We start from the raw sequence: 19,445 nt of genomic DNA, 5'->3' as shown, positions 1-19,445 counted from the left end.
ATATAATATACCTGTACCCTCAACTTCATTTTGAACAAAGATTTTATTTTTGAATACCAAAATTTCCTGGGGATCAAAACTCTGGATTCTAGTTCTGCCTGCACACTAACTTGTCTATGGTTACATAAATTTCCTTGAGTACCATTTTTTGTCTATTTAATGAGAATAAATAGATCAATAAATACATCAGAATTGCTATAATAGTCTTTTTTACCTACACATTTTACTATTTCACAATTTCTAAATCTAAAATCACCTAATTCGATTTCTTTTTGCATTTCTTAACCTTGCTTGATAATAACTTTGAAAAAACAAAGCAACAAAATTTGTAAAAATTAAACGCAACTTTAAAAATAGTCAGTCTCAACTCACTGCTATAATTTAATGCCTGTGTAATGAACCTGTGACCAAATCTCAAGAGAAAAGACAATCAACAGATCCCAACCCCAAAACAGCTCAGATGTTGGAAGTATTAATCAAACAAACTTTTAAAAGCTTTTCTAACCATGCTCCATGAGATAAAGGTAAATACTTATGAAGTGAATGAAAAGAAAGATGCTCACAGCAAAGAAACAGAAACTACCAAAAAAAAAAGAAAAGGAAAAAAAAAAGGAAACTTTCACAACTGCAAAAAATTATCTAAAGTAAAAAGTTCGCAGAATGGGTTCAATAAAAGAATGAAGATGACAGAAAAAAGTGTCATTGAACTTGAAAATAAATCCACATAAAGTATCCAATCTGAATAATAGTGAAACAAAAGTTGAATAAAATGAACAAGGGGGACTTCCCTGGTGGTCCAGTGGTTAAGAATCCGCCTTCCAATGCAGGGGACACGGGTTCGATCCCTGGTTGGGGAACTAAGACCCCACATGCTGCAGGGCAACTAAGCCCACATGCCACAACTAGAGAGCCCTTGTGCTGCAACTACTGAGCCTGTGCGCCACAACAAAAGATCCCACATGCTGCAACTAAGACCCGACGCAGCCAAATAAATAAAAAAGTAAATATTTAAAAAAAATGAACAAGGCCTCAGGAGTCTGTAAGATAATATCAAAAAGTCTAACACTCATATCACTGAAGTTCCTGGACAGATGAAAAATTTTTGCAGAAATATTTACAGAAGAAATGGTTGAAAATTCCTGAAGTTGAAGGACATAAATTTATAGGAGCAAACCTGAAAGAGGATAAAACCAGAGAAAACTATGTTTACACACATCATCACACAGCTAAAAATAAAAGTATTAGAGAAACAAATGAAAGTAGTGAGAGAAAAAACCCATTTTTACAGGGGGACACCAATTAAAATGACCGTAGATTTCTCATCAGAAATCACAAAGACTAAGAAAACAGTCTAAGAATACTTTCAAAGTGATGGAAGAAAGAACTGTCTACCCACAAATCTATAAACAGCAAAAATACCCTTCAGGAATAAAGGTAAAATATTCAGATGAAGTACAAATAAGATAATTCATCACCAATAAAACAGGTCTAAAAAAAACACTAAAGGAAATTCTTTACGCTTAAGAAAAATGATACAAGAGGAAACAATGAATGAAGAAAAAGCAACAGAAATGCTAAATATCTGAACAAAAAGAAACTACGTTTTCCCTCTTCAATTCTCTAAAATAGATATGTGTATTCTAAGTAAAAATTGTAATACAGTCCATAGTTATAATACATGTAGACTATTAACAACCTATAACGTATTCTTATCATAACTGAATGTTTATACTACTCTAATATCTTGGGTATTCATTGTTCTCTGACATCAAAGTCAGAGAATGAAAAACTGGCATGTTTATGTAACAAAAAAGACTCTTTTATATCATAGTTCAGTGCCTGAGAGTGGAGAACAAGATGGGAATGGTGTGGACGGGTGAGCAACGCCAGTAATGGCTGTGGTGGCAGCAGTCACCCCACTGTGGGGAGACTATGAGGCATGCACTTTCTACTGGTGCCCATCCATCAGCAGCATGGAGTGCCCTGCTCCACTGCTCACAGAGCAGTCATGGAGCAGTCACTCACTAAAGGCTCTCAGGACTCACTTATCTCTGCCCCTGCCTCTCCATGTCTCTTTCAGTTTCCTAGCGAGTGAAGGAAGAGTTGTTCTCCACTGGATGGAAAGGAGTAAGGAGAGACTGGTCCATCAAACAAGGAAGTGATGGTGGAAGGGTACAGTGACAGCTTCTGGGTGATCAGAATTATAGTTGTCCGAGATAGGCAATGAGGAGACATCAGTGTTTTTAATAAATATATATTCTTTTCTTCCTCTATATCATCATTTAGTAGTTTGCTAGAGATTATTTTTATTAAAAGTTTCAAGGTTGCTAATATCTCTTCAAAAAAAACCAAACCAAAACAAAAAAACAAAAACAAACCAAAACAACTAGTGCTTTGGATTGCAACAAAGACTAAAGAAGCCCACCTAAGCCTCTTTCTCCCACTGATTAACACTAAAAGCTCTGGTTAGAATACAGAAACAATGATCTAAAAGTAAAAAATAGGCAGGTTGGGGAGGGAGCCAAAAATGTGAAAAATGATCCTTATGGGGATGAATTTTATGATTTTTCTTTTTCTTCTCTCTCCCACCTTTTCCTGAGGATGGCCCCAACTGCAGAACTACACTAGGAGTATGTGAAGAGACTCAAAACAACAACAACAACACACCACACAAAACAAAAAAACTTTGTCTATCTAGCTATAACACCAGGGCCCCTACAACCTGGAGAAAATAGGTGGAAAATTCTTTTTTCTCCCCCTTGCTTCCCAAACCTTTCCTCTCCTGTCCCTGCCCTGAAGCCACACCTAATTGCTTAGCTGCATGACAAAGCATCTAAAACCCCAAAAGAAAATCTACTTTCTAGCCAGCTGAACCAGGAAAAGGGGGCCCAGTAGCCTGAAGAGCAGGAGACAGAAATCTTCATTAGTATTTTCTCTCCCTTCTTTCATTGCTTTGCTACAAGGGTAGCCCAAGCTGAGCTCCAGTCCACTATGTGACAGTGCAGACAGCTAAAACTCTGAGAGAAGCCTATGTTTCTGGGAAACAGCCTTGGAAGAAAGACATCAGCATCTCTTTCCCCTCAAAAGACCAGGTCTGTTTACTGTCCAGTATAAGCATCCTCTGGAGCAAAGATCAAGCAGACATTGCCTATTATAAATGATTTGGGTTCCCTAAGCTCAGGTTCCTCAGCTGTGACACAAACCAAAGGCTGGTGCAACACTGGCCTGGGCCCCTCCATTTATCATCCTGGCAAGAGAGGGGCAAGGGAAATGGTCACAAACATATTCATGCTATTGGGTTGGCCAAAAGGTTCGTTCGTTTTTTTCCACAAGATGGCTGTCATAGCACTTAGTTGTCTTTAACTTCATTCAAAACAATTTTGTTAGATGGTATGTAACACCTGTCATATCAGCGTGCATTTGAAAAAAAGACATCAAAATTGGTGAATTTTTGTGTAGCCATTTTAATACTGAAGATGGAAGAAAAAACAACGTTTTCGGCATATTTTGCTTTATTATTTCAAGAAAAGTAAAAACGCAACTGAAACACAAAAACCGATTGGTGCAGTGTATGGAGAAGGTTCTGTGACTGATCAAATGTGTCAAAAGTGGTTTGCGAAGTTTCATGCTGGAGATTTCTCACTGGACGATGCTCCACGGTGGGGTAGACCAGTTGAAGTTGATAGCGATCAAATCGAGACATTAACTGAGAACAATCAACGTTATACCACACGGGAGATAGCCGACATACTCAAAATATCCAAATCAAGCGGTGAAAATCATTTGCACCAGCTTGGTTATGCTCATCACTTTGATGTTTGGGTTCCACACAAGTTAAGCAGAAAAAAACCTTCTGGACCATATTTCTGCATGCGATTCTCTACTTAAACGTAATGAAAACATTCCATTTTTAAAACAAATTGTGGCAGGTGATGAAAACTGGATACTGTACAATAATGGGGAACGGAACAGATTGTGGGGCAAGTGAAATGAACCACCACCAACCACACCAAAGGCTGGTCGTCATTCAAAGAAGGTGATGTTGTGTATATGGTGGAATTAGAAGGGAGTCCTCTATTATGAGCTCCCTCCGGAAAACCAAATGATTAATTCCAACAAGTACTGCTCCCATTTAGACCAACAGAAAGCAGCACTCGATGAAAAGCGTCCAGAATTAGTCAACAGAAAGCACATAATCTTCCATCAGGATAACGTAAGACTGCATGTTCCTTTGATGACCAGGCAAAAACTGTTACAGCTCGGCTGGGAAGTTCTGATTCATCCATTGTATTCACCAGACATTGCACCTTCGGACTTCCATTTATTTTGGTCTTTACAAAATTCTCTTAATGGAAAAAATTTCAATTCCCTGGAAGACTGTAAAAAGCACCTAGAACAGTTCTTTGCTCAAAAAGACAAAAAGTTTTGGGAAGATGGAATTATGAAGTTGCCTGAAAAATGGCAGAAGGTAGTGGAACAAAAGGGTGAATGCGTTGCTCAATAAAGATTTTGGTGAAAATGAAAAGCGTGTCTTTTATTTTTACTTAAAAACCGAAGGCACTTTTTGGCTAACCCAATACTTGCTATGCTTTGAGTAAGAAAGTCCTTTATCATGTCAACTTCAGCAACCATAAAACAAGTTAATCTGTTAGCTTACCAGGAGAGTAAAGTTTACCCTTTACAGTTCTTGAAAGAAAAAATTAGTGACCTTGAAGATAAATCATTAGGAAATCTCCAATCTGAGTAATAGAGAGGAAAAAATAAAGAAAATGAATAGAACCCCAAGGATCTGTGAAACAGTATAAAAAGGTCTAACATTCATGTTACTGAAGTCCTAGAAAAAGAGCAACACAAAACAATATTTCAAGAAATGATGGCTAAAAACTCTCCAAATTTGGTGCAAGACATTAATTTACAGATCCAAAAAAATGAAAACTCCAAACAGGACAACTTCAGAGAAAACTAGATGCAGCCTCATTATTAAAAATGGCTGCTATCTGGGACTTCCCTGGTGGTCCTGTGGTTAAGAATGCACCTTTCAATGCAAGGGACACAGGTTCGATCCCTGGTCAGGGAACTAAGATCCCACATGCTGTGGGGCAACTAAACCCGTGCACTCTAGACCCCGCACACCACAACTAGAGAGCCCTTGTGCCCACGTGCCACAACTAGAGAGCCCATGTGCTGCAACTACTGAGCCCAGGCTCTGGAGCCCGTGCACCACAACTAGAGAGCCAGCGTGCCACAACTACTGAGCCTGTGCTCTGGAGCCTGCGTACCACAACTACAGAGCCCATGTGCTGCAATTACTAAGCCCACACACTCTGGAGCTCACACATTGCATCTAGAGAGAAGCCCGCGTGCCACAACGAAGAGCCCGCATGACGCAACTGAGACCCTATGCAGCCAAATAAATACATAAATAAAAATGTTTAAAAAAAAAAAGAAATAAAAGAAGAACCAAAGAAATGGTAACTGGGGATATAAAATAGACCATTTTTCTTTTCTTAAGTTATTTAAAATGTGTATAACTATGAAAGCAAAAATTATAACAATGGTAAAGTTTTCAATGAATGGAGATGTAATACACATGAGAAATATAACATGAAAGAAAGAAGATAAATGGACCTATATGGTTGTAAGGCTCTGAATTTTGTTTGTCAAAGTACAATATTAACTCTAATTGGACTGTAAATGTTTAGGTATCTATTTCCCTCTGTTTTCAGAGGGAAAAACAGAAGAGAAAAACAGTAATCAAATAAAATGCTAGATCTAATGCAATCACACCAATAATCACATTAAATGTAAATATTCTAAACACACCAATTAAAAGACAGAAGTGGCCATATTGTGTACAAAAATAACAATGCACAACAATATGCTGCCTACAAAACCCTACTTTAAAGACATAGGTAAGTTAAAAGTAAAAGAATGGAAAAAACATGTCATGCTACCAAAGAAGAGCTGGAGTGTTACATTAACATCAGATAAAATAAACTTAAGAATAAGGAGTATTATCAGCAATAAAGAGAGGTATCATGTGATAAAAGGATCAATTTGCCAAGAAATTATAATACTACTAAATTACAGTAATTGATACAATAAATAGATAATAAGGGAAGATAGAGAAGACCTGGAAAAGTATATCAATCAACTTGACTTAACATTTAGAGAACACTTCAACAATAACATTAGACTATATACATGTTTTTCAAGTGTACACAGACTGTTCACCATAACAGATCACATTCTGGGCCATCAGACAAACCTTAACAAATTTAAAAGAACTGGAACCATAAAACATTCTCTGACACTAATAAAACAAACCTATATCAGTAACAGAAAACTATCTGGAAAATCCTCAAATTTTGGAAATTAGCACACTTCTAAATAACCTATAAGTCAAACAGGAAGTCACAAGGGAAACTAGAAAATAGTTTAAATTGAATAAAAACAAAAACACAGTATCAAAATTTGTGGGATGCAGCTAAAGCAGTGCTTACAGAGAAATACATAGCTAAATACTAGCACTCAAAAACAAAAAGTCTTAAACCAATGATCAAAGCTTGACAAAACAGAAGAGTAAACTAAACAGACAGCAAGCAGAAGGAAATTAATGAAATTAAAAAACAAAACAAAAAATAAAAAAGAAACCAAGAAACCAAAAACTGATTTTTTGGAAAGATTCCAATAAAATGACAAACCTTTAGCAAGATTAAAATGAATGAATAAATAAACAAAGAGATGACATAAATTACCAATATAAGCAATGAAAAAGGAGGGGCATTACCCAGACTACACAGATACGGTAATAGGATAATGGAGTATTATGAAAAACCTATGCCCATGAATTTCACAGCTTACACTGAACGGACAAATTCCTTGAAAGTCACATACCACCAAAGTTCAACAAGAAGAAATACTTCTGTATCTATCAGATACACTGAATTTGAAGTTAAAAATCGTCCAGCAAACAAAACAACATGTTCAGATGATTTTACTAGCAAGTTCTGTCAACGCTTAAGGCAGACATATGACTAATTCCACACAACCTCTTCAAGAATATAGAAGAGGGGGAAACACTCTCCAACTCATTTAATGAGGTAAGCATTTCTGATACCAAAATCAGACAGTACGAGTAAAAGAAAACGACACACAAATATCTGTCACAAACACAGACACAATAGCAGGAAAACACTGGCAAACTGGATGCAGCAATATATAAAAAGGATAAATACATTATGACTGTGTGGGGTTTATGCCAGGAATTCAAGGTTTCAACATTTGAAAATCAATCAATATAATCCAGTTTATCAATAAACTAAAGAGAATTATATGAACATCTTATTAGATGCAGAAAAATCATTTGCCGACATCAACATCATTCAGAGATACAAAAGTCAGAAAACCAGAAATAGAAGGAAACTTCTTTAACCCAATAAAGGTCATCTACCCAAAAAAATCATATTTAAGGGAGAAAAAAAATGAATATTTTCCTCCTATTAGCACGAAAGGAGAAAAGATACCCACTCTCACCATTTCTATTCAGTATTACAATATTGGTTCCAGCTAGTGCATTAAAACAAGAAAAAGAAAGACATACAGATTGGAAAGAAAGAAAACTCTAATCAGAGACAACATGATCGTTTATATAGAAAATCCCAAAGGTTCTACAAAAAAACCTACTAGAACTAGAATGTTTAGCAACAGTTGCAGAAAACAGGGTAAATATGCCACCAATGAGCAAATGTAAAGGATATAAAGGCACCAAAAAACCATAAAATAGGTATAAACTAATAAAATATGTACTAGATCTGTATGCTGATAACTATGAACACTGATGAAAAAGATCAAGACAGACCTAAAAGAAAAAAAAAAAGGAGAGAAATAGTATACCTATGGCTTAAAGGCTCAATATTGTTAATAAGTTAATTCTCCCCCAAACTAATCAATGGATTCATTACACTCTCAATTAAAATCTCAGCAGGAATTTTTGGTAGAAATCAATAAATAGATTCTAAAATTATATGGACAGGCAAAAGAACTAGAATAGCCAAAACTATTTTGAAAAGAACAAAGTCACTGGATTCACACTACCTGATTTCAAGACTCAGTTAATCAAGGTAATCAAGACCGCATAGAACGGGCAAAAAGATAGTCAAAAGATCAATGAAAGAGTCCAGAAATAGACCCACACATATATGCTCTACTGATTTTTGACAAAGATGCAAAGACAACCCAATGAAGAAATTTTAAAGTCTAGCTTCTCTAACTTAATATAAAACATCTGAAATTCACTGATGTTTGTTGCATGTACTGAAAAATACTATCAACTAACTTAATATTTATAGAACATTCCACCCAATATCACACTAAATACATTCTTTTCAAGTGCACACATAATATTTACCACAGAAGACCATATTCTGAGCCATAAAACAAACTGTAAAATGATTCTTTCAATAAATGGTGGTTGAACAAGATATTTATATTCAAAAAAATGAATCTCAACTCATAAGAAAACACAAAATCAATCTGAAGTCCAAATATAAAAGCTAAAACTATAAAAATTATAGAAAAAACATAAGCAAAACCTTTGTGACCTTGCGTTAATGTTAGCCAAGGATTTCATATGTAACATATGAAGTACTATCAATTAAAAAAGGATAAAACAAGCCACAGATTGGGAAAACATATCTTCAAAACACACATCTGGCAAAGGATGTGTATTCAGAATACATGAAGAATTCTCAAAACTCAATAAGGAAACCCATTTTAAAATGGTTAAAAGATACGAAAGAACACTTCACCAAAGGAGACAATTTTCAGATAGTGAACACGTATGTGAAAAGATATGCACCATCATTAACCATTAAGGAATGTGTATTAAAACCACAATTAGATAACACTACATACCTTGCAGAACGGCTAAAAATCACTGGTATGCTGGTATATGTTTAGCAATCAGGTCTTTGGGAGAGAAGACCCTGAATTTTAGCTTTTGCTGATTTCTGTGGCATAAACATACCCTCTGTGGCTGATTTCTCCCGACTGAATGTGGAGCTAGGAAGATATGTTACTTTCCACCATACGGATACAACAGACATATATAGAAACTAGTAAAACATAGTAAAGGAATTAGGAAGCGGCAAGTTTTATATATTTATTACCTTTGTTTTTTTACTATAATTTATTTATGTTTATATAATTTAATTTTTAACAATGGCTGTTTACTAACCAGTTTACAAAATTCCTGATAATTTAAAGATCAGTTCTTTCAAGCCAGTATAAGCCAGCCCCAAGCGTGCCACTGCCTGAAATAAAACTGACACTAACAAGTGCTGACAAGGATGTGGAAAAACTGAATTCTCAATCATTGAAGAAAACAGTCTGGCAGTTATCTTTTTCTTCTTCCTCTTTCTTTCTTAGAATCTTTTACAATTTTTTTAGATTTCAGAGATAAAATGAATGAAAACCTGACCAGAGACTAAAACAGGCAAATCCAGATGCACTGAAGTTTCCTTCGGACTAGCCTTCAGGATTCAAACACTCAATAATACATACAAAGTGTGACTCTTTGAATAGGAATAAAGTTTCAATATATATATTTTTAAAGAAATTTATTTATTTATTTTATTTTTGGCTGCATTGGGTCTTTGTTGTTGCAGGCAGGCTTTCTCTAGTTGTGGTGAGCGGGGGCTACCCTTCGTTGCAGCGCACGAGCTTCCCATTGCGGTGGCTTCTCTTGTTGCAGAGCACGGGCTCTAGGCGTGCGGCTTCAGCAGTTGTGGCATGCCAGCTCAGTAGTTGTGTCTTGCAGGCTCTAGAGTGCAGGCTCAGTAGTTGTGGCACATGGGCTTAGTTGCTCCACGGCATGTGGGATCTTCCCAGACCAGGGCTCGAATCTATGTCCCCTGCATTGGTAGGCGGATTCTTAACCACTGTGCCACCAGGGAAGTCCCTAAAACTTCAATATTAAAATAACTTCTATGATGGGAGGAAATACCATAACATACTTTTGTCTTGAAACATCATGCTTTCATTTTAATGAAACCATATATTATCAATTCTCAGACTTGGAGAACACTGTCCTAATGGACATGGTCTTGAGTTATATTACTAGTTATTATTATAACTTGAGTTATATTATTACTAGAGCCATTAACTTGCAAGACTAAAAGTAATTAACTTCATCTCCCTATGCTTTATCTCCCTTGAACCTTTCTGGCAAAAAGTTTGGCAGTCTCTTAGAAAGTTAAACATGTATTTACCACACAACCAGCAATCCTACTTCTAAGTATTTTCCCAAAGGAGATGAAAACTGTTCATACAAAAATCTGTACATAGATGTTTATGTCGTCTCTAGTCATTAATGCCCAAAACTGTAAACAACATAAACATTCTTCAACAACAAACAACTGTGATACACAATACAATGGAATACTAAATTCAGCAACAAAAAGGAATGAATTACTGATACATGCAACAACATCAATAAATATTAGATACTTTAGGTTAAGCTAAAGAAGCTACATTCAGGAAGTTTCGTACTGTTTTATTTATAAAAAATATAATTCCATTTATATGAGTCCATTTACATGAAATTCTGGAAAAGACAAAACTATAGGCAAAAAACAGATCAGTAGGTGCCAGAGGCTGGGAGTGGGAGGCGTTAACTACATGAGAGTATTTTTAGGAGGTGATGGAAGTGTCCTATATCTTGATTGAGGTGGTAGTGAACTTTACTGAGGTAAATTTTATCACAACTAAAAACTATCATCACAGGAAAAAAACACCAGAGTTCAATTTTATAGGAAAGTGGGCATTTGAAAAGTAACATTAAGGACAAATCTGGGGAGTTCCCTGGCAGTCCAGTGGTTAGGACTCCAAGCTTTCACTGCTGAGGGCCTGGGTTCAATCCCTGGTCAGGGAACTAAGATCTCACAAGCCGTCAGCATGGCCAAAAGAAAAACCAGAACAAAACAAAACAATTCTTTCTAAGAAAAAAACTGAAAAAAATTGAGCACCTCTGCCTCAAGCAACTACATAGAACAACATTTTTTACAGGCACTAAAAATAGTTCATTCTAAAACCCTTATATTTAATGGCTTCCAGGGAAAGTAGTCAGTTAGAGTTATACCTCGTCATAAATCTCTTTCTAGTATTTTCCATGTTGTTGCCTTTAAATACCTGGTCATGAAATGTCTTTCCTCTTAAACATAGGTAATTCATAATGAAATTTTCAAAAAAATTAAAACATTTAAAGTTGGATGCCAACCCAAAGATTAGAAGACAGAATTAGGAAAACAAGATATATGCTGTTACTACCTGTTGTGTTAGAACAATAGATACTAAACTTCAGTTCTTTATCAAAAGACTCTTTAGTCTTACTCTACTTGCTCTCTTGATAATGTCACCCACTTTTCAGGGTTTCAAAGATCATCTCTATGCAATTAAGTCACTCCAGTTTTCTATACTATTTCTGTACCATGTGCATATTTCAATTACACATGTATCACCTGGTATTGCAGGTGCTTGTTCACACAGGTGTGTTTATTATGTTGACTCCTGTTGGTTCATATACTCCATAAGGGCAAGGACTAGATTTCTACTAAACTAGTTTGGTTTAGTGTCACCGTTCAATAAATTGTATTGAATCTGTATCTCTAGTCCATCCAGTATTTCTAGCTGTCTGATAGTATCTGCATTGGTGTAACTTATTCCCAAATGAAATAAACTTATAATTCCTTCCCCTAGACACTGTAAGTCTTAAGATGTCTATCTTTTAATCTGCTATTGCATCAACTTCTTTCTCTCCTGTATTATTTGCATTTTTCTTCTTGAGGCTTTTAACCTCAGATTTAAAATAACCTCTGGCTCATCAACCTACCAATGATACCTCACACTCAAATTTATCCCTCAGACCACTAGCACATTAAGCATCCTAGGTGATCATGTTACTGCCCTGAAAATCTTCCAGAGCTCTTACGTGCCTACAAAACAAATTTCAAAGCTGTTCACAATCTCACCACATTAACCTGTAGCATCCTATATTCAGCCACTCAGAATTATTTCTAGTTCCCTAAAATATGGACTGAACCTTAAGTGACACGTGCCATTCTCCCACATTGAAATTTCATTCCACCCTTCAAAGTCTCTCTTAAATATTACCATCTCAATGGCTTTTCCTAGCCAACAGAAACACTTACTGTTCATCTACTATGTGTCAGGAACGCTGATAGGAGTTAGAACCGCTCCCATTTCACTGGTACTTTCAGTGTTTTCAGATCATATAGTCACAGTCTGTCTGTATCAGAGTTTTCTGTACATCTTTCTTCTCCACTGGAGATTTTCTGTCCTCAAAGATTTGCATTATCTTGCTAATATCTGCACTCCCGTTATCATCTAAAAAGTATGGTAGACAGTAAATACTCAAGTATTTACTGAAGTCAACTAAGTACAGTATCTTCTGAGCAATTATGGCATAGAGTTACATGGTGGGAAAGGAATTCTAAGACCTGTGAACCTCCCATCTGGAAATTTCATTTGAAATGCACTATAAACTATCATGTGACAGTGTTGGGGAAACTGTGGTTCTCAACTTAACTTCAGCTGACCTTAAGATTTGAGGTTAGTACAAGAACCAGTTGTAAACATCTACAGTCAACCAATTTTCAGAAAGGATGCCAAGACCATTCAATGGAGAAACAGTCTTTTCATCAAATGGTGCTGTGACAACTGGATTGCCACATGCAAAACAATGAAGTTGGACTTTACCTCATACCACATACAAAAGTTAATTCAAAACGAATCAAACCCCTAAATGTAAGAGCCAAAACTATAAAACTCTTGGAAGAAAACAGATATTCATGGAATTCATGGAAAAGACTCTGACAAGTACAGGTTTCTGGTAACTGACAATACTGCTGAACCGAATGAATAAGCATTTTCAGAACTCTAATGGAAAACTGATGAATTCATAAAAGTGCTAACAAAAGATCAAGATGAAAAAAAAATTAATTACATGGGACTGAGTGAACTGATGAGGATGATTATAATTTTTGTGACTTTCTTTTTGAATAAAAAAAAGTGATATAAATTTATGTAAAAAGAACTTAATGTAAAACAATGCCATTCTTCTCACATATTTTCTCTTGTTTTGGAAAATATAGATATTTTCTGTTAAAAACGTGATTTATGCTGACACGTAATAGGTTATTGTTATTAGAAATGAATTAATAAATTAATTTAAAAAACAGATATAAATCTTCATGACGTTGGATTGGGTAGGGGATGCTTATATATGATGTTGAAAGCATGACCAACAAAATAAAAAACAGATAAACTGGACTTCATCAAATTTTTAAGAAATTTGTGCTTCAGAGAACACTGTCAAGAACATGAAAAGACAATCCACAGAATGGGGGAAAATTTTTGCAAATCATGTATCTGGTAAAGAACTTGTATCTACAATATACAAAAAATTCTTATAAATAAAAAGACAGGGCTTCCCTGGTGGCGCAGTGGTTAAGAATCCGCCTGCCAATGCAGGGGACACCGGTTCGAGCCCTGGTCCGGGAAGATCCCACATGCCACAGAACAACTAAGCCCGTGTGCCACAACTACTGAGCCTGTGCTCTAGAGCCCACGAGCCACAACTACTGAGCCCGCACGCCACAACTACTGAAGCCTGCGCACCTAGAGCCCATGCTCCGCAACGAGAAGTCGCCACAATGAGAAGCCCACGCCCCACAACGAAGAGTAGCCCCCGCTCACTGCAACTAGAGAAAGCCTGCGTGCAGCAACAAAGACCCAATGCAGCCAAAACTTAAATAAATAAATAAATTTATAAAAAAAAATAAAAAGACAAGCCAACTGAAAAATGAGCAAAGGCTCTGAACAGACATTTCTCCAAAGATGTACAAACGGCCAATAAGCACATGCAAAGATGTCTTCAAGAAAATATAATCAAAACCACACCTAGATACCATTTCACATGCATTATGATGGATAGAATAAAAAAGTCGAATAATAACAAATGTTGGTGAAAATGTGGAAAAACTGGTTCCCTCGTACATGGCTGGTGGGAATGTAAAATGGTGTGGCCATTATGGGAAACCACTCCAGCAATTCTTCAAATGATTAAATGTAGAGTCACCATATAACCCAGCAATTCTACTTGTACACAAATGTTTATTGCAGCATTATTTATAATAGTCAAAATGTGGAAACAACGCAAATGTCCAATGAATGACAAAATGGATAGACAAAATGGATAAACAAAATGTGGTATAGCCATACAATGGATTATTATTCAGGCATAAAAAAGAATTAAGTATAGACTTTGAAAACATTATGCCAAGTGAAAGAAGTTAGTCACAAAAGACCACATGTTACATGATTTCATTCATGTAAAGTCTAGAATAGGGACGTCTATAGAGACAGAAAGTGAATCAGTAGTTGCCTAAGGTTGGGGGCAGAGGAGTTTAGGGAATGGGGACGGGGGTGAGAGGGTACGAGGTTTCTTTCTGAGGTGATGAAAATGTTGTAGTATCTGTGAATATACTAAAACCCATAAAATTGTACATACTAAATGCATGAGTTATATGATATGTGAATTATAACTCAATAAAGCTGTTTAAAAAAAGAACAGGTGAAACTAACACAACATTGTAAATCAACTATAATTCAAAAAAGAAAAAAAAAAGAACAGGCATATAATATAAATTTCCTGACCTTTTTAAGGTGTTGTCTTACTACTTCATGCTGCCTTAGGGCAAGCACCTTTTAAGCTTAGGACTATATCATTAAAAAAAAAAAAAAAAAAAGGCAGTGAAAGTGGTATTCCTAAACAATGTAAAGCCTCTCAGGTACAAAAAAAGAACAAGCTTTTGCCAGATTTTTTCCCTTCTCATTCCCTTCCCTGCCCCCATGCCAGCCCTTCTCCACTCTGTTTCATAGTCACAACAGAAACATACACTAGGGGTTTTAAATATGCTTTAGCTACTGAACATAGCTTGATGTGACTGTTCTTAATTTTGAAAGGAAAGGAGTCTAGTATTGGGATAAAAACATACTCATAGCATACATATACACTAAGTTGTATAGTCATTACAAGCTTAACAATTATGACATGGAAGCTGTGTATAATTTGATTTTCACTTACATGGATTTCAACTGATTTTTTTCCTCAAAATGCCCTCAAATGAAAAAGTTTCTACATGAATAATATTTTTAAAACTCTGGCTTACTTTTTTAAAAAATAGAAAGACATTAATTTTTATGCCTTTCTTAACAATTTACGGCTTAGGTAATAACTATTCAAAGCAGATGACCTGTGTCAGCATCACCTGGGGCTCTGCAACTCGTTGTTGTCCTCGGACTAGAAGCAATGTCATGAGGAGAGTTTGTTAAAAATGCAGAATTTGGCTTATCCCAGACCTACAGAATCAGAATTTGCTTTAACAAGATCTCTAGGTAACTTACATATAATGTTTGAAAAACAATGATCTAGAACACTTATAAAACATGCAGACTCTAGGGAGGCAAAGGCATCTGCATTTTAAACAAGAACCCTATGGTTTCCCCTACACACTGAAGTTTGAGAAGCACTATTCAAAAGAAAAGGAGCATACTGAAAAAACATTCCTTTAGAGCAGCTTTGGTGTACTAATAAATGCTGCTATATATCCTACCCCAAATAGTTTGAAAAGCCAAAAAAAAGTTCTGAATTTGTAAGTCTCACAGTTATACTACCTTAAAATTAATACCCTGAATGAGTCTCATGAAATAAGGGGTTTAGATGAACAATCAAAACCAACTTTTTAAAAAGTTTTCATAACGCAGTAACCAAAATAAATTTATTCATACTCAAAATTTTGTAGACTTCTACTGAAAAAAAGTCAAATATCTTATTAAAAAGTCCCATCCAAATGGGAAATATAAATGATAGTTCCTTTTACTCAACTTTAAAAGACTTCAATTAAACAGAATGTTTAGTGTTCACAATATTCTAGTTTACACTATGTTAATTAAGTTTATTCTGATCCTTGCTGGTGGAAAACCTTTGTAGCCCTCACAGGGAATACAGGTCTTAGGATCATGCATAGACACTAACTTTCAATACGTGTTAAGGTACCTGTAGAGTATACATAAAGGACTACAAGGATATTGGCCCCAAAAGGTAATTTGCTGTGCAAGATAATTTTTACTAATTCTTAGGGGATGCTGGTTTTGACAATTAATTCAGCAAACATTTGCTAAATACAATCAATGGTCAAGATTTTGTGAGGAAACAAAGATGATCAAGGCACTATCCCTAGCCCCAGGAAGCATATAATCCTGAGGACAGGTGGGGTTTGGGCAGGAACCTGCATATACAATTAGCAGAATGTGGTCAGTACTGAAAACGGGTGCCGGAAGTTCCCAGTTTCAGCTAAGTGAATGCCAAATAATGGGTATTTTACAGTAATTTCCAATTGATTTGCTGCAGAGTTCAACAAGCTAGGAAAGCTTACTAAAAAGCAGTTTATAAGGAAGTACAGCCCAAGATAAACAATTCTCTGGGAAATTTGCTTATATTTTAATACACATACACACACTGAAAGTTGGGCTATGAAGTGTGTGTGCGCTCATCAAAGGCAAAGCAATTCAAATACGAACTGGATACAGGAGGCCCAGTACAGTTAAGTTCATAGAGGGCGTTTCCTCTGACAAAAACAGGAACACTTAGCTTCAGAGATCGCTGATCATGCGAGAAAAGAGGAAAAAGGAGTGAGGATCTGTTTTTATTTCTCCCCTGGTAACTTAAAAAACAAAAAACAAAAACCTCCCCCACCGCCCAGCAGTTTCCTGAACTATTCCCTCCCTTCAACTTTATATTTTATCAACACTATGATCCTTAAAAAGCTTAGGAACTAAAGAAGACAAGCAAAACCGGTCAAATGGATTTACCTATTTAACAGTCCAAAAAAGGTACCTCCCTCAAGGGGAACTAGCAGTCCCCTTGAAGGGGACCAGGACCGGGAAAAGTGCATCCACACGCTCCCTCCAGCGCCTCGGCCACTGAGCACTCTCTTCACTGCTCTCCGCTTTCGGAGGCACACCCTCCCTTGGGAAGGGAAAAGCAAGCACCTCTTAAAAGGGGCTGCGGAGGTCGCCCGGCAGCGCGGCGAGAGGTTTGCGGGAACCCAGGGCAAAACCTTCTCTGCTCTGGAAGAAGAGGTGCAAGTGACACTGACGAGGGCCAGCTTAACGGGGAAAGGGCACTGCGATGCTCTGTCCGGTCCCGGCCCCTCAGGGCATCAGGTCGGCCCCCCGGCCCGCAGTTTGCTCTCTTAAGCAGGCCCAGCCGCCCAGGCCAACTCCAGCCCAGTGACAGGTCCCCGAGGTGGGGCCCGCGTCACAGGTGTCGCCCCAACCAGGTCCTTGCAAACCTGGGGGTGGGGGGTGGGGAGGGACAAGTCGGGGTACGGCAAAGGCACCGAAAGGTGAGACGCGCGGCAGCGACGGAGCGCAGCACCCACGGCGACGCGGTCTCACCTCTAAGGTGGAGACAGTGCTGGTGAACAGGTCCTCTCCGTCCTCCAGCTCCTCAAAGTCGGTGGGTTTCCCGACCCCCAGCGGAGGAGGTTCCCTCTCAGCCGCCATCTTCGCTCGCCCAGACTACTGCGCGAGCGAGACCTCGCGGACCTGTCACGTGAGCACGCACGGCTAGGCTGGCGCGCGGGCCGCTGGGCTCCCCCGCCTCCCCGGCCCGCCGCGCGCGGCCCCGCCCCCGGCCTCGAGACTGCGCCCGCCCGGCGCGCGCCGCGCTCAGCCCCGCCCGTTTGCTTCTCTTTCCACCTCCACGTCTGGGTCGCGGCCACCTTTTCACCGCCCACTTGCTGTACTGACTTTTGTGGAAGAATCTTGGACGTTTATTGCCATGTCCCTTTCTTAGCAGGACTAGGCCAAACGATTTCTGTTGTCGTTACCAGTTTTAAAATCTCCTTTAGGAAGTGGGAGAGCTTGGGGACCAGTCTTTGGGCTTGGATTATGCACAGACTGAGGGCAAGATTGAGGATTGGCGGAAGAGAGACGCGTCTCTTAGACTCTAGGCTGTCCCATAGAACTTTATGACGTGATAGAAATGTTCTATATCAGTAGCATCCAGTAGAGTAGCCGGTGGCCGAGCACTTGAAATGAGACTAGTGTGACTGAGAACTGAGTTTTAAGTTGTACTTAATTTTAATTAATTTAAATCTAAATAGTCTGCATGTGGATAGAGGCTACCTATTGGACAATGCAGCTCCAAATAACAGAAACCACCCTGAATAACTTGTCTGAGATTTACTCCAATTTCATCACAAGGCAGAACACAATATTTTTCCTCAATAAAGTAAGAGTCAGAAAGGCTGGAAAAATGACAATTAGGAAAATTAGTGGATGATTGGTAAGAGCATCATACGCAATTCCCTCTGCCAATTAATAGATCTTCATTGTCGGAGGGTCTCTTGAAGACTTTCAGCTTCAATTTCCTCACCTCACTGCATAGGATTACTGTCAGGATCAAATGAGAAAAAATGTGAAATTATTCTGAAAGCTAAAGATTGCTATGCCAATGCAAGGCTTGTTCATGGAAAAATAAAAGGGCATTGCAGGTAGCAACCTGAAGTTACAATTTTGCTGGAGAAGAAATCTTCACAGGGATTCTTTATAAATTAAGTATATAGAAGCCCTCAGCCCTCACTGGCCTGGGAGTTAAAAGGCCTGGGTTCTACTGGCTATGTGCCAGACTTACTTAGCATCACTGTAATTATTATTTTTTTAAGGGTATTGGAGCAGAAGGTTTTCTAGTCGCTAGGATTTCTTCCACCCCTAAATTTCTGAATTTCTATGATTATTGTCAAGAAGTATCAACCCAAACCATAACTAATTTAAGTAAGTATACCAAGTCATTGCTTGGTATCAAATGTTGCCTGGCTGAGTTGGACGCATGGGCCAGTTGTCACTGTCATGCTCCCATCACCATTGCCACTGCCGTCGGCCTGTCGGCAATCAGATGTTGAGGCACATTCCCTGGCCTGCATTCCACCACCTATGGACAGTCTGTGGCCTGTCACTGATCAGAAACTTTAATCTCTTTTGAAAGCTCACATTGTGGCTTGAGGTGATTCTTCTCTGTATCCTTTTTACCTGTGCCTCTGTTTATTGCTTACTGCTTTCTGTCTTATGCTATGGTCATTTATATTCCCAGCATATCTTTTTTATTGGACATTTGGATTAGTTGAAATATAGGTCCAGCCGCTTGTAACAGAGAACCACATTCAAAGTGGCTTTAGAAAAATGCAGTGTAATTATCCCTCATGTGGGAGGATGAAGGCTCCATGAGCTCATCCAGGGATTGCAGGCTCCTTCTTTGGTCCTCCTCTCCCTAGGGTGGAATCTCTTCCTCATGGTCCACG

At 37.9% G+C, this 19,445-nt stretch overlaps 1 protein-coding gene across 1 annotated transcript in view; it reads right to left on the bottom strand.

Moving 5' to 3' along the window:
* The window catches only part of SNX2 (sorting nexin 2), a 54,663-nt gene extending 36,973 nt beyond the window's left edge, over positions 1–17,690 (bottom strand). The window contains exon 1 of the mRNA XM_068535767.1: positions 17,542–17,690. Within this exon, the coding sequence (XP_068391868.1) occupies positions 17,542–17,649 (108 nt within the window). The 5' untranslated portion in view covers positions 17,650–17,690. The remainder of the gene's footprint in view (positions 1–17,541) is intronic.
* Between the last annotated feature and the right edge of the window lie 1,755 nt (positions 17,691–19,445).

Source organism: Eschrichtius robustus, chromosome 2, assembly GCF_028021215.1.
Source record: "Eschrichtius robustus isolate mEscRob2 chromosome 2, mEscRob2.pri, whole genome shotgun sequence".
Taxonomy (NCBI): domain Eukaryota; kingdom Metazoa; phylum Chordata; class Mammalia; order Artiodactyla; family Eschrichtiidae; genus Eschrichtius; species Eschrichtius robustus.
Note: the sequence above shows the minus strand (reverse complement) of the source record. Positions and strands in the feature narration are given on the sequence as shown.